The sequence below is a fragment of the Corvus moneduloides genome, chromosome 3 (assembly GCF_009650955.1).
Source record: "Corvus moneduloides isolate bCorMon1 chromosome 3, bCorMon1.pri, whole genome shotgun sequence".
Taxonomy (NCBI): domain Eukaryota; kingdom Metazoa; phylum Chordata; class Aves; order Passeriformes; family Corvidae; genus Corvus; species Corvus moneduloides.
In genome coordinates this window covers 122,020,296-122,043,697 of record NC_045478.1, presented here as the reverse complement: position 1 = coordinate 122,043,697, position 23,402 = coordinate 122,020,296, and the positions used below count along the sequence as shown (strand labels likewise).

The window sequence follows — 23,402 nt, the reverse complement described above, 5'->3', positions numbered from 1 at the left end:
GATGGTCCTGCAGATTCATTAAGAGGGGTCTCTGCTGGTCATATTCACTGAATGCTTCAGTATTAAAGATGACCTTGCCTTGAGCTATTTTCCTGGGTGTGCACTGTTGCTTCTTGTGACAGAACTGCCCCAGAACCACTGCAGGCCTCCTGATCTGTTCCAGCACCGGCTCCAGCCTCATTTCTTGCCCTGTGTGCACACATTTAAATCCTTTAATCTTTTTCTCTACTTGGTCTTTCAGCAACATCGGGGAGCTGAAAATGTTTATTCTCTATGTTATTTCTCTATTTCTGAACAGCCCAACCCTCCCTCCTCCCTCTCCCACCCCACCATTCCCACCACCCTGATCCCCTGCACATCTCACCTCTCTCCACCAAACCCTTCCCGCTGCAGGGAGCTGCTGAGGAGCCGCTTGGTCCATCCCTGGATTCTCCAAGCACTGACTGCCCATCCACTCTGACCACAGCCGGGGCCACATCCCACCGCCTGCCCAGCGTCCATCCATGGCGGTGAGCTCCGTGTCCCCACCTTCTGCCTCACCCACCGAAGGAGATGATCCATGTGAGATAGATGTCACCGACATGGCCATACACAGTGTGACACTGCTCATCTGTCTCTGTGGGCTGGCTGGGAACGGGGCTCTTCTGCCTCCTCAGATGGAAAGGGCATACTGCCAGCATCTTTAGCCTGGCTGTCACCGACTTCATCTTCCTCCTCTTTGCGGTCCCCTCTGCCCTGCTCTTCCTGCTGGAAGATGTGTCCTGCTCTCCTGTTATGCCCCTGATGTACGTGAGATTCCTTTACCTGGTGTCAGCGTTCTCCTGCTACTGGGTGCTCTTCTGGATGACAGCCATCAGCGCCAAAAAGGACATGGAAAAGCTCTGCAAGCTCTGCTGCCGCTGTGACCTTCCCAATCCCATGATGTGGGTGCTGTGGGGTGCTCAATGCTTGACCTTCTTCGTTCCCATCATTCTCATTCCCACAGTGGCTTCCCTGTGCCCGTCACACGAGCAGGAGCACTGTCGGGTGGCTCTCATCTCCATGTTCTCCGTTACCCTGCTCCTCTTTGCTGCACCCGTGGTCATTACCCGCACAATAATCAACATGTTCCGCTGTGTCCTGGTCTGTCCCGGTCTGTCCCTACGCGCGCGCTCCGCCGGGGTCACGTGGTTCCCCGCGCGTCACGTGATCGGGGCGGGGGCCGCCGGGAAGCGCCAGGCGGGACCGGGCCGGGATCGGGATCGGGGTCGGGACCGGGCCCAGCGCAGCCCCGGCCAAGCTGCGGCCCTGCCCGAGCCCTGCGAGCCGCCAGCCCGGCGCCGGCCCGCCATGGACCGCCGGGACCCCTCCGGATCGGCCGCCCGCTTGGCAGCCGCCCTCCCCTCCCTTCGCCGGGCCCGCCCCGCGCCCCCCGGCGCTCCGTGACTCGCCGGTGGCGGCAGCCAAGAGATAGTCCGGGCCTAGCAGAGCGGCCAGTGCAGGTGAGCGCGGCCGGGCTTGGCCTCCCGCCGGCACCGGGGCAGCGCCGGGGCCGCGCCGTTCCCGCCCCGGGCACTCCCGGGACATCCCAGCCGCCCCCTGGGCGGCAGCGGCGGGCCCGAAGGTGGCATCGGCCGCTGCGGGCGCAGCTCCCGCCGGGACCCGCGGCTTTCCCCGCGCTCGCGCCCCGCGGTGGGGGACACCTCGAGAGGGCGGGGGTCCCTCCCCGGGCAGCGCAACCCGGGGCATTCCCTGGAACGGGGACTCGGGGCGGGCTCGGGGCCGGCGGGGCCGCTGCACTGCCCTCCCCGCTGATGGATTGAATCCTGTTCCGGTCATTGGCTTTGTCAGGGCTTTGTTCCTTCCCCTTTGCTCTCCCGGTTTGGCGCCGGAGCCGCTCCGGGATGGAGCGGGCCGGCACCGGCACGGGCTGCGGGGCTCTGGGGGCGGCCGGCGGCTCTGGACGGCTTCGCGGGGCTGCCGTGCTCGGGGAATTGGCTTCGGGCGGCTGCTGCCGTAGGTCAGCGAGGGAAGAGTCGCGGGTCCGGACACAATCCCGTCCCGGAGTGAGCGGGTGGCTGTTGCGTAAAGCCTCATCCTTGGGGGGGTTGTGTTGGACTTTGTAAAAGTCACTTAACGTTCCTGGGCTCTGGGCTGACTTTTTTCCTTTTTTGCCATTTTTCAATGAGCAAAACAAAGCGAGAAAGTGTTGAGAGGTGTAAGCCGGGTATCCGGTGCATTCAGTGCTGTGCCTGTGATTCTCTTCGGGAGATGAGCAAGTGGTTCAGTGGATTTTGGGGGAGAACTGTGTGCTTGTGCCAAAGCTCGCTCACAGCCTGGGCAGATGCTGTACAGTGGAAAGGGAAAAGGGGCAGGTGTGGGACCCACTGCCCCCTCCAGCTCATCTCTCGCCTTATTACGGCCTTGTTTGGTCATTTTCTCAGGAGTGCCAGTGCTTTGAAGCATTCCCGTGTTCCCAGTGCTGGCAGCCAGGCGCCCACCTGCCCCTGTGGGACTGCCCAGGCCCTTCCTCAGTGCCAGTCTTTGGAATGAGCTGGTTCTGCTGGGGCCTGTGTGTTCATTTGTCACCTGGGCTCCCTCCCAGCTACTGAACTCCTCTCAGGTGTATTCCTAGTTCCTGACATTCCTTTAAAACTACCGAATTCTTCTCTCAGGTCCCTGGCAAATGGGGCTTTGCAGCCTGGGGGAGTTATTGCAAAACGGGGTCTAGTGAAGTGCTCTGCAGGAGTGGTTGTGTACCTGAGCGGTCATTTAATTGTCTACTCTAATGAGGGAAACGTGATTAAACTCCCGGTGCTGTGCTGCTGTTGTGTGTCGGCCTCGAGGTGTGAGACAGTCCCGGTGTCACACTGGAGTTGCTTAGTGGCTGGACTGGGACTGGGACAGGTCTTGTTGGTCAGGAACAAAAGGGAAAATTTATCTTTTGGCTTGCTTAATATCTTGGCTTTATTAATGTATCAATGTCAATTTTTGTCATTTGCTGCCTCCTGCACAGTGTGTTTGCAGCTCTGTGTGAGAGCAGACTCTCCCCTGTTGGGGAGTGAGACAATCCTGGAATATCCTGAGCTGGAAGGGACCCACAGGGATCACCCAGTCCCACCGCCGTCCCTGCCCAGACCCCCCAACAACCCCAGCCTGGGCATCCCTGGCAGCGCTGTCCAAACGCTCCTGGAGCTCTGGCAGCCTCGGGGCCGTGCCCATTCCCTGGGGAGCCTGGGCAGTGCCCAGCAGCCTCTGGGGGAAGAGCCTTTCCCTGATCTCAGCCTGAGCCTGCCCTGGCCCAGCTCCAGCTGCTCCCTGGGTCCTGTCCGTGTCCCAGGGAGCAGAGATCAGAGCTGGAGGCCCCGATGTGTTCTGACCTCACACTTCTCTACCAGAACAAACCCAGTGCCCTCAGCAGCTCTTTCGTGGTCCTTCCACACCCTTCCCCATCCCCATGTCCCTTCTTTGGATGCTGTCAGCTTTTTATCTTTTTTATATTGTGGCGCCCAAAAGTGCCCCCAGGACTCCAGGACAGTTTAACAGCAATGAAAGAAAACAGTGGATTTCAACTTTGATCTCAAAAGCTGTCTCAGGCCCCTGATACTGCCTCGAAATGTCTTTGCAGTTCTTGCTTTATGACTTGTGTCAAACACGGAGAGAGTGAGACTGAGCCCCTGGGCTCAGGTTCTGTGTGAGAAGCCACACAGCAAGCCAGAAATCTTTGCTCCAGATCACCAGAAATTTACAGTATTGAGGGTGGAAATACTGAGAGTTGAGTCTTGGGAGCTGAGCCAGGAAAGCAGCACCTCTGCCATGGGCAGATTTGGCACGTGGAGAGAGCTCGAGCAGCTTCCAAGAGGTCCCAGCAATGTGTGTGTGGAGCTGGGAGGAGCATGAGTTGCAGTGTCGTGTTTGGAGTCCCCCTGCGTGAGGATGTAGGAATAGACTGCAGTTTTTGGTGACTGAGGTTTCTTTTCTGTGGCAATAATTGTTCTTGGCCACATCATTTCGGTTTGTTACTCTCCTGTGGTTTGTTCTACAGGCCTGTTTCCTTTCTCTCCTACTATGGTGTCTCAGTTATCTTCAGCAGAGGCTCAGCAATAACTAAACTTGAGCTTAGATACTTAAACTTCAGTTCAGAGTAGATACACGGAAGAAATCCTTCCCTGGGAGGGTGGGCAGGCCCTGGCACAGGGTGCCCAGAGCAGCTGGGGCTGCCCCTGGATCCCTGGCAGTGCCCAAGGCCAGGCTGGGCACTGGGGCTTGGAGCAGCCTGGGACAGTGGGAGGTGTCCCTGCCCTTGGCAGGGGTGGCACTGGATGGGCTTTAAGGTCCCTTCCCACCAAGGCCTCGTCTTCCTTTGCCTTCAGTGTCTGCCTCAGAGTTTGTACCAAAACCAAAGTGAGGTTGGTGTCACCTTCTCTAAACTGGGAGAACAGATCACTCCAAGCTGTGGGGAGATGGAGAGGCTGTAGGATGGAGAGGGTGCAGCCCTGCAAACGCCGAGCTGTGGGGTTGCTGCTTTCAACACCCTCGTTGTTCCTGCGGACACAGCTCAAGGTGGGTCTGAGAGAGACAAACTCTGCTTTTGGGGGTTTGTGTTGATGAGGAGGGGAGGGGAGGTCACTGCTCTGCTTATTGTAACTGCTGGGGCAGAGCCAGGAGCCCAAGGCAGGACAAAGGCAAAGCAAACCTCTCCGAGCTCTTGGGTTCTCTTCATTCCCAGATATTCTGATTCCTGCCCAAGTCCAAGTTCATTGTGGTGTGCAGGATGCGAGTTTAATCAGGTTTTAGTGCTGGTTTAGCTGAGTAGTTCTAGGGCTTGAGGATGAAGCCAAATGCTCTGCATTGAAAAAGTGATGGATGTTCAGCACAAGATTCTCTTCAGGAACTGGCACGAAAAGTGGTTGCTGAAGCCGAGGGAGGAGCAATTCACAGCTTGGCTGGAAGAGGGAGAAGTGCTCACTGCTGGTCTGTCACTTCATCCTCATGAGTGAGTCTGGGAGCTCCCGAGATCGGCCAGGCTGCAATTTCAGATAGTTTAGATGGGCTGGCCTTGAAAAATTCATATTTTGGTGCCTGGAACAAAAGCTGAAGGTGGCAGGAAGTGGCAGCAGTGGCAGGGAACTGAAGTGACACCACCCTGAGCTCAGAACTAATTTTGGTTGTGACCTTGAGCAGTCCCTGGGCCACACCAGAGCTTTTTGTGTCACCTGCTTTGGGAGGTTCTTCCTTGCCCGTGGAGAAGTTGGGTCTCGCACAGGTCTGCTGTGGAGCACCTGTGCCACCACCTTTAAAGAGCCACACTGGAGGTGTCAGTGAGCCCCTCAGTGCTTGCCCAGCCTAGAGCAGGGCTGGGAGGGCAGGGGGCTCAGGGAGTGCTCATTGCTGGTGGTGTTGGAGCTCTGAGCCCAGCCCTGAGCTGGGTTTGTGGCTCTGAGGGCACGGGGAGTGTCCGGAGCAGGCCTGGCCTGGGCAGAGTAGGAACTCCTGGAGTAACTCCTGAGTAACCCACACCTTCCACGCGAGAGGGAGGCACTCCCAGAGTCAGGCGCTGTCTCCTCAGAGGTGCTTTGGGGTTTAATTCTGTTCTCACAGTGACTCCTCTCACCTGGGAACCCCATGGTTACCTAGAGAGGGTCTGAGGCCTTAGGGATGTAAATATGGACAGGAGGGATTGGAATCTGCCTATCAGGGAATCTTCCCCTTGCCCAGAGGAGAGTGTGCAGAACTCTTCTGTGTGATGATAATGTTTTCGTACTTTAGGTGTGAAAATAAAAAATTGGAGAAATCTCATTTTTCTGGCAGCACACAAAGAACTTTCTTCTGTGTCAGCACTAAAACTCTGTGAGGGGATGAACACCTGGGAATCTGAAAGACACATAGCTGGAAAGCATCAATATGAATGGATTTTTCTGCTTCTTTTTGCACTTGAAAGAAAGGTGAAAGTTACAGGCTGAGTCAAGCTTTTACCCTTTATTTCAATCAATTCAGTTATTGCTAAATATGGCTACACACAGGTAGCCCAGGTGACAGAGCTGCCTCCAGCTGCTCCTTGGCCCCAGTGTCCCACGCGGGATGCTTGAGTTATCCACTGAGAGCCCCCTTGAGACTGGAGCACAGGTAAATCTGCCTGTCTGAAGGGCAGGATTGTGTCCTAAGTCCCTGCTCATTCCTTCCTTTCCTCAGGCCCCACCATTGTGGCTTGGGTGGCAGTGGCACGTTGGAAAGCCCTGGGGGTGCCAGCTGGGGGTGAGAGCTCGGGGTGCCAGCCCAGGCTCCACCAGCACTTGGCCCACACTGGGGCACAGATTGAGAGATGAACTCTTGGAAGCTTGTCCTGAGGAGGATGAGTGGTACCTGCTGGCGAAATTCGGTGCTTTCACAGAGCTGTGATAAACCCCAAAGTCTTAGACTGCCAGCCTACAGCCTCTGCACCGTCACATTCCCCAGTTGCATTTTGTATTGGAATTTTACCTGCTCCCACCTGCGTCCTCCTGCTGGCAGTGCCAGCAGCCCACGTGCTGCCTCTCCTGAGAGCAAGTTCCTGCCTGTTTCCTCTCCCAGCCCCAGCTCTTGCTTCCCTCTGGCAGAGGCAGCTTTAGGTGCAATATCCTGATGTTTCTGGGAGTGGGTTTTGGAATAAACCTACACACGGGATGTCCATGGGTTGCTGCTATGGATTCTGTGAAAGGTGATCAGGAAAAGCAAGTTCAGAGTTATTCAGGGGATCCTCTGATTCCTGCCCATCTCATGGAGCTGCTCAGGGTGAAACTACTACTCCCATGCTTTTTATTTTCCTCCTCTTAGTGCTGTTTTTTCCCCAGGTAAGTCAGTGCTGGAGCAGCCCTGTGGGTTTATCTGTAATGAGCAGTGGTTGTGTCTGCACACGGAGATAGCAGATTCCAGCTGTAGTGTGCAAACGTCGGTGCTTTGTGCCTTAGTGCACACCCACATTTGTCAGCTGACAGGGCTGATGCGGTGAGAAAACCTCGCACTCTCCAATAACCTGAGCACAGGCACTTCCTGCGTTGTTACATTTAACCAAAGCTCTGATAAAAAATACTACATTAATTTTTCTAATGGAGACCAGATTCCGCATTATCATAATTTACGTTTTTGGATAGTCTTTGATTGACTCTGGTGGGAAGGGAGGTGGATCAGTATCTTGTACTTTAGGGAAAGATCTAGAGGAGAATTGAATTGTACTTCCTTGGAATTCACATCACCCCCCCCTTGGTGGGAGATGTTGATCTTGAGAACAACAAGCAGAGAACAGCCCAGGAAGGGCTGAACGTGACAAAACAGTGCAGAGCATACAGAAATCCTCTTTGCTGTGTTCATCATTCTGTCTTCATCTTGGATTGTTTCCACCCTTCTCCTCCACCTGGAAGTCACAAGCATCCTGCAGTGGCAGGTACTCTGAGTTCTTCTGCCAGGAGTAGTCTAAGAACAGCTTTTGCTGGGAGCAGCTCTGACCTTGCTGAAATCACTGCTGAAACCTCCCCTGACTCTTGCAGTGCCAGAATTTCAGGGTGGCCGTGGTGAGGCAGGGACTGAGCCTGGTTCATTGTCCCCAGAGCTCGGGTAGTACAGGACAGTCAGGCCAGTAAAGCCCCTGCTCAGGGCTGGGAACGAGATCCTGGCCAGCTTTCCCTCTCTGCCCCTCTCTGCAGTCCTGCTGGGCTATGTCATGCTACTATGTTACAGCATTGTTCCATGTCTTTTTTTTTTTTTTTTTTTTTTTTTAGGAAGTAATGCCGGATATTGGCAGTCAAGGGCGATGGAGCGAGGTGAGCAGTGACCGGTGGACAGAATGAGTTGTTACGGCCTCGGTCTCAATTTTTGGTGCAGCTCTAAGCATCCGTTGTTGTTTGTGTGTTTTAGGTGGTCCACTTGCAGGATGTCCTGGCCCTGGATGCTGGAGGGTGCAAGCCTAAGGTATAGGTGTGGTGTACTTCAGTCGGAGCAGGGAGGCTGTGGTTTCACAGTCTCTCAGCATGTTTCGTGTGGTTTTGCTTTGCTTCTCTGCAGGTGCTGCTGCCGCCCTGGGCGTGCCAAGGGACAGAGGCGAGCAGGTGAGTTGGCATTTAGGTGGGGTGGCTGATAGGCCAGCGGTCTATGGCAGCGTGCTGAGCGTGTCCCTTTTCATTGTGCAGGTTTGTCCTGGCCACCTCCAGAGTCAGATGCAAGATTTGAGGTGAGCCGGGGCAGTGGTGTGGAGTAGCCCGGGGATGCTCTTCTTGAGGGCAACAGTGACGTTTTCTGTTTTGTTGTCTTAGGTACCGTGAGCAGGTGTGGAGCTGAAGCTTGGAGAGAGCAGGTAAGCGATGAGCCTCGGCAGTTTCGAGGGAGGGGGCCTTGCGGAAGGGGTCTCTTTTGGCGTGTGTTGTCAGAGGCTGAATTTTCTCGTTGTTCTCCATCTTTCGCAGCTGCCAAAGCGGACCGTGGGGAACGTGTTGACATCTGAGGTGCTGATGCATTTTTTCTGTCAAGGATGGATTTTGTCCATTTGTCTTCAGAAAGCTAAGTGTTGGGAGCAGTGGTTGGGAGAAGGGAAAGGCCTTTGGAGTTCCAGGAGGCAATTGGAAGTTAGCTTAGAGGAGAGGGCTGTTGTGGGAGGGTCCCTTGGAAGTAAAGGGAGAGGGTTTCTCCTCAGCATCACCTGAGCCTTTGCTGGGCAGGGCAGTTCCCACCCATCTCTGTCATCGGCCTTTGAGTCTCGACATCATCGTGGATCTTTTTGCCCGAGGAGCTCGCCTTCGGGTCTGGCACGATCGCCACGGTCTCCATTTTACCTACTCGCTGGCGTAGCCACCCGCGGGCATCTTGGCCACTTGCTGGATGGTCAAAGGTAAGGGATCAAAGGTCGGGTTGTCAAGGAATGGGTCAAGGGGTTAAAGGTCAGGGAGTAAAAGGTCAAGGCTCAGGCTCAGGATTAGAGGTTCCAGCATGATTTTCCATGGTGGTTCCCAGTGTGGGGACACGGGGTGTGGGGTCAGTGGTGCCGGGGGCGGGCAGGAGCCCCGTGGGCAGTGGCCGGCAGCGGCGGGGACGCCTCCGTACGGTCGCGCCCCTCCACTGCCAGCAGAAGCCCCCCCGCGCCGTGCGGTGCCCGGCCGCACTCCTTGCCCTCCCCGCCGCTGCCTTCCCGCACTCCCACCGCACCCCCTGCTCCCCTCCAGCCCAGGGAAATGCAGGAAAACACAAAATCATCGAGGTGGAACAGTCACCGGAGCTGCCCGAGCCATCCCCCCGCCTGAAGGCGGCAGCTGCCCAGAGCCAGGGGCACCCAGCAGGATGCAGCTCCTCTTTCCCGGGAGCTGGAGGCAGGGTTTCCCAGGCAGGGGGAGCAGGGAGAATTTCAGCTCCCAGCAGCTCTCTGTGAGTGCTGGATGGACTCTGGGCTGAGCCAGGTGGGAGGTGTGGGTGGTGTTCATGTCCCCAGGAGCTGCTCAAATCCACCTTAAACTCCTGGAATGGTCTGTGCTGGCAAGAACCTTACAGACCATCCTGTTCAGCCCCTTGCCATGGTCAGGGACACCTTCCTGGGGTGTCTGTGCCAGAGTGGTGGAACGGGCAGGACTTACTCCCTGAGCCCAGTCCCGGGCAAGATTGGGGTTCCCATGGGAAGAAGCCTGTGAGCTGCATTTCCGGAGCTGGGAGCCTCCATGCCTGGGAGTGTTTCCAGTACTGCTCTTTGGCTTTTTCCATAACTGGGCATGATGTTTCTCCCCAGAGCAAGGTGGTTTTCCCTGGATTGTTGGGGTTACACACTGGCTGTTTGACAGCTCTGTTGTCTCTTTCTCCTGAATGGAAGAGCGAGGAACAGGGGATGCTCCCGACTGTCCCAGGGATGTGGGAACAGCCCAGTTCCAGTGAGGAATGGGACGCCCAGCTCGTGGCGTGTGCCCTGAGATGGTCTTTGCTGTTGTTTTGTCCTTAGAGCCTGTTGGAGTGCTGGCCTGGATTTGGGAGGAGCCAAGTAGCCTGGAGCAGTGAGGTTTTTCCTGTCAGAAATCCATGCTGGGGATGTTTTCCCTGGCTGTCCCAAGGGGAAGGAACAGCTCTGGAGTTTTTGCAGCCACAGGCTGGGGATGCATCCCCTGAAAACCAGTTCAGGATCGTTCATCTGACTCTGTCCCTGACCTGTGGCTTCCAGGGAGCCTTCTGGTCTTCTGGATATTCCCAGGAGAGGATATTTCACCACCTGACTTTTAAGCCAGGAATTCCAAACCCAGTAAGTCGGTCACATTCTATGGGAGCTGCCCCAATGGTGGGATGGCAGAGGGCACACCCCACGCTGCTGTTTGGGACATTCCCGACTGGAACGGGAGCCAGCTGGGCATTTTGGAGCGCTGAGGCCACCAGGGCAGCCTTGAGTGGCATTCCCAGGCAATGCTGAGGCATCCCACGGCTGTGGCACGTGGCAACACATGCCTGATGTGGAGCAGAGAGAGGAAGGGAGAAATTCTGAGTTGATGGGAGGAATGGAATTGGGCTTTCCAGAATGGAATTGGTATAGGTGCTGATGGGATCATGGAATCATGGGGTGGCTTGGAAGGGACACAAAGACCCTCTGGGCTCTGTTATCCCATCCCGTGGCAAAGAACACATCCAAAACTGCCTCCTCACCCTCAGTGGAATGGCAGTGGGTGTTGGGAGCTCTGGCAGGAGCACCTGGAGACCAGGTAAGAATAGCAATGGCATTGTTTTGGCTGCTGCTGGATGTGGTTTTCTCTTTTCAAGATGTTCCTCTGATTGATGTTTTCACAGTAGCTTGCTAGGCCTCATTTGAGGATAATTCCAAGAATTTGGAAGTCGTTGGAAAAGAATGAGGAAAAAAGGTGAACCTGATCCATTTCTAGTAATTCTGAACTTCTCTTGCAGCACCGTTCCAGGGGAAAGCTGGTGAAAGGATAAAGATGCAGAGGAACAAGTGTGGTAAACCCCCCTGCCTCCCTGACAAAGCAAACCTTTCTGCAATCCCAGTAAATCTCTTGGAGAAACTGTGGGATCATAAGGTTTCCTAGGAAAGGAAAACTAAGGACAGAGATGAGGAAAGAGGCCTCCAATTAACAATGATTTGATGGAGGTAGGAATGATTCTTGTATGTTTGATGCACCCCTTTTTATTCCTGGGATAATTTTAAATGATTTCTTTAAAAAATCATTTCAATTTGGGAATTCAGATTAGAGAGGAAACGATGCAAAATAAATGCAGGGAGAGATCACAGAATCATCCTGGAATGGCAGAATAGTTTGGGTGGGAAGGGATCTTAAGGATCACCTCATTCCATCCACAGGGTGCTCCAAGCTGCGGCCAGCCTGGCCTTGAACACTTCCAGGGATGGGGCAGCCACGATTTCCCTGGGTTTACGGGCACAAGAGGGAATTTCCAGCAGGAACTGAGGGGTTTCCCTTGCTCTGCCTGGCCCTAGCAGGGCTTTGGGAGGCAGAGGCTGTGGGAACAGGAGCTTTGTCCACTGCCTTGGGGGAGTCTCTGATGTCCCAAAAGCCAGCAGAGCAAGTGGTTGTGGTTTAACATCCCATTCAAAGGAGATGCCAGGCCAGGAACGGGAATGGACTGCAGAGCAGGGATGGTGCCCAGCAGAGGGGTGACTGTCCAGGGGGTCCCAGCAGTCCATCCCTGCTGCCCAGGTTTGGGATGAGCAGGCTGGTGAGTGTCCCTGTGCTTGCTCTGCAGGATGAGGAAGCCAGGCCTGCTGAGGAGGAAGATGAGGAAGTGTGTGAGGATGGAGACAGCGGCCACCAAAGGCTGGGGAAGGCACAGATCCAGGTAGGAGACGTTGCCTTGCGAGGAGAGGGACTTGTCTGTCCCGTTGGAATTTGGGGCGTGAGGCCAGTGGAACAAAGGGTTTGATTGCATTTTCTTGCTCAGATTTTCACGTGCCTTAAGAGAGCTTTGTGAAAATGTCATTATCCCTGATTGAGTCTCTGAAAAACAGGGATTGAAGCTTTCAGAAGGGGCCCAACCCTGCCTGCATGTATCCAAGTGCAGCCCCCCCTCCCTGTTTTTGTGTACAGCTGGGATGAGACCTCAGCTGCTGTTACTTGCCAGCTCACAAGTTGTGTAGCTCAGAGCCTCAGCCATGAAGGGCCAGGCTGTGTTTAAAACAGCCCAAGGTGCCAGAGAGCTGGAGTAATTTCCTAGCAGGTAACTTGACTTGGAAGCTGCATTCTAAAATTTGTCCACATTTAATTGATGTCCCACATGGAGACACCTAAAGAAGCAGAGGTGGGGTGTTCCTAAGAAAAGAGCATCTAAATTCTTTGGTGGTAGAGGGCTTAAAGTCTGAGTGGAGGTGCCTTTAGGACACTTCCATTCCAGTATCTGAATGGAATTTAAATGAAGTAGCCAAATCCTGACAAGCTTGTATGAACTCCAAAGCCTCTGCAAGTGGTTTACAGCCAGGGAAGGAGATAAGAGTCTGGAGTCTCTCCCCAAAACCTGGCTGCTGGTTTGTTTGGCCAGGCATAGGAATAATTGCGTATTCCCTGGGCTGTCCTTATGGGGAGAGGTTTACTTATGTGCCCTGGGTTTATTCAGTGCATCTTCAAAGTGATGGAAACTGATTTCATTGAAATGCCTGGGCTGCCAAATGTTTTCCCCAGGCAGAGCTCGGAGCCAGCCCAGTGGGAAGGGGTTTAGTGGCCATTTTCCTGCTCCCTTGGGCAGCAGCACTGGAGCACTCGCACCCAACCGTGCCCGAGGTGCCGAGTACTGGCAGGAGGCAAAGCCAGGGACTGGGCAGGAGGAGCTTGCAGTGCTCCTGGAAGCGCAGACCTGGAGCCGTGGGTTAGAACTCCCAGGAGCTGCTGCCTCACTCAAACCTCGTTTAAAGCTCAGCATCCCTCCTGCTCCCTTGGAATGATTGTTGCTTCTGTTGTTGCTCTTTCCTGATCCATTATGATTATTATTGTAAATTCCCACTCCATTTCTTCCATAGCCCTTTGCTTCCCAGAGGTGGTGCTTTAGGCAAGCCCCTCCAGCCTGGGAAGGGGCTTTTGGCTCCAGACTCATTCCCAGTCCCCATGAGCAGCTGGAGCTGTGCTGTCCCCAGCAAGTGCCTTTCCTTCCTTCCCTGCTGCACTTTGGCTTTTTGAGGGCTCTCTGGGGGGCTGAGGGAGAAGTTCTTTGTCATTCCAGGGCAGCATAAGCCCTGATCCCACTAAAAGCAGGAGGAATCCTTTCATCCTTGTTTTTGGGTACACCTTTGGTGTTTTCTCTCTTTTGCTGACGCTGTGTGGTGAAGCAGCAGCTCCCTGGAATAACTTTTATTTGTAAAACAATGAATTCCCTGCTGGAATCCCAGTCACAGCCCCCCAGATCAAGGTGCAGTTTAAGGCCTTACACCCTGACCAGGACAAGTTCCTATCCTTAGACATGGAAAACAGGGGAAAACTCAGACTGGATTGGAGCCAGCATCCAGAATGGGGAGAGTGAGGCAGCATGCTTGGCCCAGGCTGGGGCTGGTACAGGGGGTGTTCCCCATAGGATGACACCCATGTGGAGCAGATCCTTTTCTTCCTTTGTCCAAAGTCCAATGGCAAAGGAGCAAATAACCCACAAGTGGGGCCTGGAAGGAAAAACGGTTCTGTTAAAATTAGGCAAAGAATGCACTAAGAAAAAATGGACATCCTTTTTAGGTATGAAAGTAAGTAGGGGAAAAATGTTGAAAAAGAGCTCTTTTATTTGGTGCCACCTCTCATTTTTTTATGGATAAAACCCTCTAGTGAGCAATCAGAACAGGAGTGGGAAAGCCAGGAGCCTTTGACTTCCACAGTGGACTTAATTTCCATGCTTAATTTCAACAATTTCTTCTCTCTCTCAGGACAGGAAAACCCACTTAACTTGTCCCATCTTTGCCAAAAGCTTTGGTGTTTGAGCAGCCAAACCCAATGGGCTCTGGCCCCACCAGCCTGTACTGGAGGGCCCCTGGTCCTGCCTGTAGTGTGGGATGAATCCCCAATTGTCCCCAGAGGGGGCTGCCCTGGTCCCTGCAGTGCCCAGCACCTGAGACACAGAGAGAGCCCTGTCCACAGGGGCTCCTTGTCAGGAATGTGGCAGCAGCCCCAGGAGCAGGCTGGAGGTGAGAACTGGGGCTGTGTTTGAGACTGACCAGGTCAGCTCAGTGTTTACCTGTGGGGGAGTTTGGCCCCCCACGCTGAGTTGAAGCGGGATCAGGGTGACAGATGCTGCATTTTGGGCACCCTGAGAGTTTCTCTCCCCTTGGAGATTTCCTGCGGGGATGGGGCAGGGCAGGGAGCAGAATTAACCCTGCACCTCCCATGGGCACTGCTGGCCTTTGTCTCTCTGTTGTGCCATCAGCCTGTGGGAATTTGCTGCTGCCGCTGCCACCCCACCTGGGGCTGCGTGCTCCTGGCAGCCCTTCCCAGCCCCACACCCGAGCTCCAGCGCTGCCTCCAGGCTGGGTTGGGAGAGTTTGCTGGGAATGTGCCTCATCCCTGGGAGTATCCTTTCCTTCCAGAGTGGATGGATGGAGCTTCTGGGCTTGTCAGCTTCAGAGTTTGCTTGCAAAAGTCACTGCAGGGAAGAATGACAAGGAGGTTTGTCAGAGTGGTGCTGTCAGACCCCACCTGCCAGTCTGTGCTTTGGGTTGGAGGTTGTTGTGTATTGGCCCTGCAGGGAATGAATGTCCCCTTCCCACCTCAGCCCAGCAGATGCCAAGGGCTCTTCCTGGAGTACTTACTCTTTGCTTCCCTTTGGGATAACTTAATCTGCACCCTTCCATGAGCAATTCCTTGGCTTCTCCTGGAGAAAACCCCACGGCAGAGGCAGTCTGCAAAGGAGCCCAGAGCTGTGCTTGGAGCAGAGAGTGCTGAGAGCTGCGTGTGCCTCTGCTGCCCCAGGCTGGCAATATCCCCATGGCACAGACTGGGCAAATGGGATTAGAGGGAGCACAATCCCTTCCTGGAAGAGGTTTTCTCCTGTGCAGATCAGGCACAGGGCAGGAAGGGAACTTTGGAGATCAGCTGCTTTCCCCCAGAAAGCATCACTCACACCAGCATGGATGACATGACCTGTGCCTACTGCTCACCATGCACCCGGCCAGAATCAAGAGCAAAGGTGGGTTTGGGTGTGAGCACTTGAAATAACTTTTGAAAGAAGCAATCACCTTTTGCTGCTTCTTTCTTTCTTTCTGATGCTGGGATTGCCTCTGGGCACGTGTGCTGAGCTCTCCCTGCAGGGAACTGTCAGGCCTTAACAGCTGTGAGGTTGTGTTCTTCTCAGTGGGGAACTGGAAATAATTATTAATTAATTAATTGCAGAAACGTTTTCTGAACCTTTCCCCTTTCCTGGTAGATCTTCTCTCTCTGCCTCTGAATTTACAGCTGTTCCCTGGTGTCATTGGCCCTGCCTGAATTCCTTGCAGCTCCTCACTGGGAAAACCTGGGATAACTTCAAGGGGACAGAGGAGACATTTTTAGCTGAAAACCTGGGGTGACTGAGAGGGGACACAAGAATTGTTTGTGTAGGAAAATGGGAGGGGATGTCGAGCGGAGCAAGGTGGCATTTTTGAGGGAAAAGCTGAGGTGATGTTTAGGGGAGAGAATGCACATTTTTGGGGCAGAAAAGAGTTAATATTGTACAGGAAGGAACAACTGGGGGGTAAAACTTGATGTAATCTGTAGGGGACAGAATGAATATTTTGGAGCAAAAATGAGGTACTCAGTAGTAGACAAAGAAGGAAAATTTTGGGAGGCCAAACTTGACAAAGTCTCAAGAGCAGAGAATGAACACTTGGAGGGAAAAAGGAGGTGATGAGTACTGAGCATGTGGGGAAAATTTGGGGGCTAAATCTGAGCTAATCTCTAGGGGAGAGCATGAACACACTGAGGTAACATGAGGGAATCAGTTGTGGGCAGATAGGGAAACTTGTGTAAAAATAATATTAAATAAGCTGTAGAAAGAACATTTTGAGGTAAAAATGAGGTAAGCAGTAGTAGACAGATGGAAAACTTTGGGGGTAAATCTTGATAGAAGCTACATGGTAGAAAGGAAATAAATATTGAAGGAAGAATGAGGGAATCAGTAGTGGACAGGTAGGGGAATTTTGGGGGGTCAAACTTGAAAGAATCTAAAGGTTGAGAATGAATCTTTTTTGGTAAAAATGAGGTAATAAGTTGTGGACAGTTAAGGAAAATTTTGGGGGTTAAACTTGAGGTAATCTCTAGGGAGAGTGTGACCACTGACATAAACTGAGGCAATCACTGGGGCTAGGCAAGGAAATTTGGGGTGTAAAACTTGGGAAGATCTGTAGGGCAAAGAATGAACATATTGAGGAAGCAATGAGGTGATCAGTAGTCAAGATGAGGTAGAATGTGGGGGGCAAACCCTGAGGTAATTATGTAGGAACCATAAGTGGTTTTGAGAAAAAAATCTGAGCTAATTTGTAGGGGACAGAATGAACATTTTGGGGGTAAGACAGACATAACCTGCCTGGTTTTGGTTTTAAAATCTAGTCAGTGTACAGGGGACAAAGTAGACATTTTGGTAATAAAATCCGAGTTCATCTGTAGAAGAAAGAACTCATGTTTTGAGGTAAAAAGGAGGTGATCAGAACTGGGCAGGTAGGGAAAACTGAGGGGGTAAAATGTGAGGTCATCTCTAGGAGAGAGCAGGAGCATCCTGAGGTAAACTGAGGGAATTGCTGTGGACAGGTGGGTAAATCTGGGGGGTAAAACTTGAGGGAATCTCCATGGTAGAAAATGAGTATTTGGAGGTAAAAATAAAGTACTCAGTGGTGGAGACGTACGGAAAATTTTGGGGGTAAAATCTGAGGTGATCTGTAGCAGAGAGAATGCACTTGATGGGGTAAACTGAGGTAATCACTTATGGACAGGTAGGGAAGTTCAGAGGGGTAAAAATTGAAAGCATCTGTAGGGCAAAGAATGAAAAGATTGAGGTGGAAATGAGGAAAGAGGTAGTAGTGGACAGGTGGGGAAAGTTTTGGGGGCAAATCTTGTGGTAGTCTCCAGAGCAGAGAAAGAATGCTTCCTTGTAAAAAATGAGGAACTCAGAAGGAGACAGATGGGGACATTTTGGGGGTAAAATCTCAGGTCATCTCAAGGTGAGGGAAGGACTATTTGGAGGTCAACTCAGCACTCACTGTGTCCTCCTTCTTTGGCAGCAGCTGGCAGGGAAGGGAGAAGAGGCCTCGGGCTGGAGAGGGGCAGGAGAAAGGCACTGTGGGCAAAGGCACCTCCGTGACATCCCCAGGGCACCTGTGGGGAACACAGTGGACACTTGGGGAGCAAAGGGAGGTGATGGCATTGTCCCTTTGGGGGATGCTGGCATTTAGATCATTCCATCCGTTTGCCTGCTGAAATTGCCCAGCCCAGGGGCTTTGGCTGCCAGGGCAGCACAAAGATTGTTCCCTGGGTGGTGCGCAGATGAATTCTACCCCAAGCCCTGAATTCCCTGCTGAATTGCCACTGGAATAGCCTCCCAGCACCTCCTGGAGCATGGATATTCCCATGCAGAGCTGCCTATTTAACACCAGGTGTGTCAGGAACCAGCAGAGCTTCCAGGGAGGCTCAGCAGGGTCAGGGCAAGGACAGCTTCATGTTCCATAGAATTTGCTGTTTGTAACCCTCATCCCCCAGCCCCCCCCCAATGTCCCTGGGGGCACCTGACAGAGTTCCCTGGAATTCAGCTGCCTGCACCCCCCGAGCCCGGGCTCCAGGTGATATTTTAAAGCAGGAGAAGGCGCTGGCCGGACGCGCTCCCAGCCCCTGCTGAGGCAGCCCCTGTGCCCACGGGAGGACTTGTCTCCCTGCAGGAGCTGATTTCATTCCAGAGCCTCAGGAGTGGCCTCTGCAAGTTCTTTTCCCTCAGGAAAGGGATGCACATCCCTGCCTTCAGGGCACCAGCAGTGGGAGCCACCTGGGAAAGCTTTCCATCAGTTGTGCAGTTCCAGCTGGCTCCCCAAAAACTCCCAACTCAATCCAAACAGATTTCTCTGACTCTGGCCTTTCATTTGAAGGCATCTCTGAGGGCATTGCTTGGCATTTCATTGCTGTGGGGGAAGCTTGCCTTGGCTTTAATGCTGCTGAGGGATGATGGCCTCAGGCTGGAAGGGAAGGCATTTTGGGTGGCTGGGACATAGCTGGCAGGAGTGTGGGAGGTCAGCACTGGGAATTGCTGTCTGAGCCCCTCTGCAAACAGCCCGTGCTGACATTCCCCAGTGCCAGCTGTTCCTTGGGGCATTTTTGGGGTGTCAGTGGGGTCTGTCGGGGCTGAAGCATCTGCGGGTGCCTGTTCAGAGCAGCCCCTGGCCGAGGGGCCGCGGGCAGCCCTTTATCCATGTCCATCCCAGCGCTGCCCGGGCAGCCCAGTGCCCGTTCCCGGGATGTGTGTTTGGCACGCTGTGTGCCACAGGCAGGACACTGCAGGCACAGCTCCTCTCTGTAAATCCAAAGCACAAGAGCTGCTGCTTCCCTTCCTGGGCCTCCCAGCCTTCTCCTTCCCCCTGTTCCCTGCCAGCTGGGACACACAGAAGGAGCACCAAGGACCACTCCTGGCAGTGAGCAGGAGTCGCTGAGAGCTCTGTGCAGCTCTGGGCTGGAAAAGCTGGCCCGGCCTCAGCAACCCCTGGGATTTTGGGCTGTGAACACTCACCTGTGGGAAAGGCCCCTCTGCAGGCAGGAGCAGCCCTGACCCTCTCCAGAAGAGCTTTGGCTGTGGACCAAGTGAACCCTCAGGACTTGCCTTGCTCATTTCTCCCTGGAAAGGGCCATGGAACGAGCACCTTTACAGCTGTTGGGTAAATCCTGGAAAGGGCAGGAAATCAGGTTATGGGAAGAGTTCAGTGCTGTCACACAACTGCTCACCTGTGTTGTTGCATGATCAGATGCTGGCCATGGAGCTCTGCCCTGGGGCCATTGCAGGGGCTGGTGTGGAAAGCAGCGTTAGCATAAAAGAAGGAGCTGTATTTGCATAGGAATGACCTTGCTGGCACTTGGCATTCCTATCCCAGGCAGGACATTGCCAGGAGCTGAGATTGGCTTGGCTGGAGCAGGGTGCTGAGAGTGCCCAGGTGTGGGTTCAATCGCCAGAGGAGCCATTCACATAAGGGTTCGACTTGGTGGTCCTTGTGTATCCATTCCCACTCAGGATGTCCTGTGCTCTGGAAATAAAGAAGAAACATTTTTCACTGGACTTTTAAAGCCAGTTTTTGCATTGGAGCATACCGGCCCCAGAGAAAGCAGCGGGGGGGGGGGAGGAAGGAGAGCATCAGGTCTCACGCGGCAGTTGCGGGATGAGCAGCTCAAGCAGCAGCGAGCCCCGGCGAGGCCCCGGTCCCGCAGCGGGCGCAGTCAGAGCAGGAGCGGCAGCAGCGGCCTCGGCGCCAGCGGCCGGCCCGGAGCGGCTCGTCCCGCTGCAGCCGCGCTCGTTGGGCGGGGCCGCGGCGGGCGGGAGGCCCCCGGGGGAGCGGCCCCGGGGCAGGGGGAGGCGGGCGCTGCTGTGCGCAGGGGGTGCGGCGGCCCCGGCAGCGCCGGGGCTGGGGGAGCTCCGCGTCCCCGCGGGGGCTGCGGGCGGGGCCGGGCCGGGAGCGCCGGCGCTCCGGTTGCGCCAGGGGGCGCCCCACAGGGCGGGCGGCGCTGAGGGAGCGGCGGCCTCGGGGGGTGCCGGGGCCAGCACGGGCGGTCCCCGCGGCCCGCCCGCTTCCAGGCGCGATCCAGCGGCTGCTGCGGGGAAGCGCCGCCCTCCCGGCGGGCCCGGCACCGGCACGGCCCCGGCTCCCCGCGGCCGCAGCGGGAGCGTAGCCGGAGCTCCGGCGGGAGCCCAGCCCCGCGCTGGCCGCAGCCGGAGCGGCAGCGCCGGGCTCGGCCCCAGCGCCAATCCCGGAGCGGCTCTTGCCAGCCGCGGCGATCCCGATCCCTAATGCCATCCCCCGTCCCACCTCAGTTCTCCGACCCTGGCAGCCGCACCCCGCCCGCCGAGAGACAAGCGGCTCTGCCCGGGACCCCCAGCAGACACCGACAGGACCCAGCCCCGAATCCCCGGGCCCGGGTCCCGTTCCCACCTCAGCGCCTCGGGCTCGGCGCAGCGCCGGGAGCAGCCCCCGGTGCCGGGCTCCGCACAGCGCCCCGAACGACGGTCCCGCCGCAGCCCGGGATGAGCAGGATGAGCGTTCACTGCACAAAGCGGAGCGGGCGCGGATCCGCCGGCATTTACGGGCGCGGGCGGGGCGGGGCGGGGCCGGCACAGGTGTGGAGGGCGGGGTCCGCACAGGTGCGCGGGGCCCCAGCGCGGCTGCGCGGGGCGGGGCCGAGGGGATTTAAGCCTCGGGAATCGGCGCCGCCGCCATTTGCTCCCTCGGCGCTCGGTGGGAGCGGTTGTGGCCGGACCGAGCTCTGTATTTCTATATTTCCATATCTCTATGTCTCTGTATTTCTTTTCCTTTATATTTGTGTTTGTTTCTCTTCTTCTAACCCTCTCCGTTCTCCCCCCTCTGCCTCCCCTCCCCCACCCCCTACACCCTCCCCCCCCTACCCCCCCCTCCCTCTCCCCCCTAGCCCTCCCCTCCCTCCCCCCCAGCCCGGTTCCCCCCATCCCCCCTCCCTGTCCCCCTACACACCCCAACCCTGCCCTACCCCTCCACCCTCTCTCCCCTTCTCCGCCGTTCCTTCCCCCCCATCCCGGGTCCCCCCTGCCCCCTCACCCTGCTCCCCTTCCCCTCCCAATTCCCCCCACCTGCCCTCAATCCTCCCCCTCGGTCTCCCACCTTTCCTCGCCCCTCCACCTGCCCCCGTTCCTCTTCCCTCTTTCCCCCTCTGCATCTCGACCCCCCCCACCTGTGCTCCGTCCTCGTCCTCCCCCTCCCCCCCCTCCTTTCCTGTCCCCCCACCCCACCTCTCCCTGCACACCCCGAACCCCCCACCTGCGCTCCTTCTTTGACCCCCTCTGCTCCCTTATTCCCGTCCTCTGTCCCGTCTTTCCCCCGCAGCCGCGGGGCTCGGGGCGCCGGAGAATAAAGCCCAGAGGGCCGGAGCCCGGCGCCCCTGCCCTCGCTGGAGCCCCACACGGGCCGGACCCGCTCGGCGGGTCCCCCGTGCAGTACAAAAACAGCGCCGGGGCTCCGGCTTTCCACACATCACACTGGGGATCCCCTCCTCAGGAGGGGTTCCCGAGGGGGGTGGGTGGGTTTCAGGGAGGGGGGTGTGTTGGGGTAGGGTGGGCCCCCTCCTCAGGAGGGGGTCCCGGGGGGAGTGGGTGGGGTGGGTTTCGGGGAGGGTGGTGGGTTGGGGCGGGCCCCCTCCTGAGGAGGGGGTCCTGGGGGGGTGGGGTGGGGTGGGGCGGGCCCCCTCCGGAGGAGGGGGTCCCGGGAGGGGGTCAGGGTGGGCCCCCTCCGGAGGAGGGGGTCCGGGGGAGGGGGTGGGGCGGAGGGGGGACTTTCCCCCCCTCCAGTCCCCGCCCCCTCTCCCGGACCCCCTCCTCCGGACGGGGGCTCGCCCCGGCCCCCACCCCGGGCCCCCCTCCTCCGGACCGGGGCCCCGGGGGGGGGGGGGGGGGGGGGGGGGGGGGGGGGGTGGGGGGGAAGCAGAGGGGGTCACGTCACTCTGCACCATGAACACACATAGAGACCACAGGCCAAACCAACAGCCCCCCCCCCGCCAGGCCCCCCCCACCCCACCCGCCCCCCCCTCCCTCCCCCCGGGGCCCCGGTCCGGAGGAGGGGGTCCCGGGGAGGGGGCCGGGGCGAGCCCCGTCCGGAGGAGGGGGTCCGGGAGAGGGGGCGGGGACTGGAGGGGGGGAAAGTCCCCCCTCCGCCCCACCCCCTCCCCCGGACCCCCTCCTCCGGAGGGGGCCCACCCTGACCCCCTCCCGGGACCCCCTCCTCCGGAGGGGGCCCACCCCACCCACCCCCCCCGGGACCCCCTCCTCAGGAGGGGGCCCGCCCCAACCCACCACCCTCCCCGAAACCCACCCCACCCACTCCCCCCGGGACCCCCTCCTGAGGAGGGGGCCCACCCTACCCCAACACACCCCCCTCCCCGAAACCCACCACCCCCCTCGGGAACCCCTCCTGAGGAGGGGATCCCCAGTGTGATGTGTGGAAAGCCGGAGCCCCGGCGCTGTTTTTGTACTGCACGAGGGACCCGCCGAGCGGGTCCCCCGTGCGAGGCTCCAGCGAGGGCAGGGGCGCCGGGCTCCGGCCCTCTGGGCTTTATTCTCCGGCGCCCCGAGCCCCGCGGCTGCGGGGGAAAGAGGGAAAGGGGAGGGATGAGATGGGGTAGGGAGAGGAGTCGGGGTGGCTTGGGGAGAACGAGGGGGGAAGGGAAAGGCCGGGTGAGGGGGAGGGATGATGGTCAGAGGAGGGGGAAGAGAGGGGAGTCGGGTTGGGGAGCGGGGTACGGAAAGGGGAGAAAGGAGGGGTGGGGGGGTCGGGGATGCACAGGGGAGCAGGGAGAGAGGGTGGGGGGCGCTGGGGAGAGGGCAGGCGGGGGGCTGGGAGAGACAGGGAGGGTGTGGGGGAGAGAGAAAGAAACTGGGGGGGTAGGAAAGAGGTGATAAGCGGGGGAAGAAGGAGGAGGATAAGGGCAGGAGAAAGAGGGGGAAGAAAGAGGGGGAAGAAAGAGGGGGAGCCCGACCCGGCCGCAGCCTCCCCGAGCTCTGAGGGAGCAAATGGCGGCGGGGGCGATTTCGGGGGCTTAAATCACCTCGGCCCCGCCCTGCGCAGCCGCCCTGGGACCCCGCGCACCTGTGCGGACCCCGCCCCGCGCACCTGAGCCGGGCCCGGGGCCGCCCCTGAAGCCGCGCCCTCGGCCCCGCTCGGCCCCGCCCGGGACCGCCCCAGAGCCCCGGCCCCGCCCGGCCCCGGGGCCCGCCCTGCCCGGCACGGGGGCGGCTCCATCGCTCGGGGCCCCGCCCCTCTCTCCCGGGCCGGACCCGCCCCGCGCACCGGGGCGGCACCGGGGCCGCACCGGGGCGGCACCGGGGCCGCACCGGGGCCGCGGGTCCCGGTCCTGCCGGCGGCCGCTGCGGGTCCCGGGCGGTGCCGCCTCTCCCCCGGCGGGATCGGGGCTGGGATCGGCACCGGGAGGAGCCGCTCCGGGACGGGCGCTGGGGCCGAGCCCGGCGCTGCCGCTCCTGCTCCGGCCGGCTCTCCGCGGGGAGCCGGGGCTGTGCCGGCGCCCGGGCAGCCCCGGGATCCCGAGCCGGGCCCGACGCGCCGGGCCGGGCTCCGCTCTCAGCCCTGAGCCCCTCCCGGAGCCCGCCTTGGGCCCCACGACGCGGCCCCGGGCTCTGCCGCCAGCCCCGGACGCGGCGCTGAGTCGCTGCTCCCGAGCTCTGCGTGGGGCCGGCGAGCCCGGCTTCGGGCTGTGCCTGAGGCAGGACTCGGAGCCCAGAGACACAGACTCGCCCTG

At 57.7% G+C, this 23,402-nt stretch overlaps 1 protein-coding gene and 1 long non-coding RNA gene across 3 annotated transcripts; one reads left to right on the top strand and one right to left on the bottom strand.

Moving 5' to 3' along the window:
* The first annotated feature begins 371 nt into the window (after positions 1–371).
* LOC116441936 (mas-related G-protein coupled receptor member H-like) lies at positions 372–11,044 on the top strand. The gene is given in 10 exon segments (XM_032104424.1): positions 372–646; positions 648–1,481; positions 7,734–7,775; positions 7,870–7,923; positions 8,017–8,060; positions 8,142–8,182; positions 8,265–8,305; positions 8,415–8,836; positions 9,929–10,222; positions 10,873–11,044. Coding segments are annotated over 2 exon segments (921 nt in total). The 5' UTR covers positions 372–503; the 3' UTR covers positions 1,426–1,481; positions 7,734–7,775; positions 7,870–7,923; positions 8,017–8,060; positions 8,142–8,182; positions 8,265–8,305; positions 8,415–8,836; positions 9,929–10,222; positions 10,873–11,044.
* A 4,266-nt stretch (positions 11,045–15,310) lies between these two features.
* On the bottom strand, positions 15,311–20,179 carry LOC116441947. 2 transcript variants are annotated; one of them, XR_004239296.1, is made up of 3 exons: positions 20,057–20,179; positions 18,649–19,156; positions 15,311–17,252 (listed from the first exon to the last, which is right to left on the bottom strand). It is a non-coding gene; the product is annotated as an uncharacterized LOC116441947 (long non-coding RNA). The 2 variants fall into 2 exon arrangements; XR_004239297.1 differs by lacking the exon at positions 20,057–20,179 and adding an exon at positions 19,275–19,411.
* Between the last annotated feature and the right edge of the window lie 3,223 nt (positions 20,180–23,402).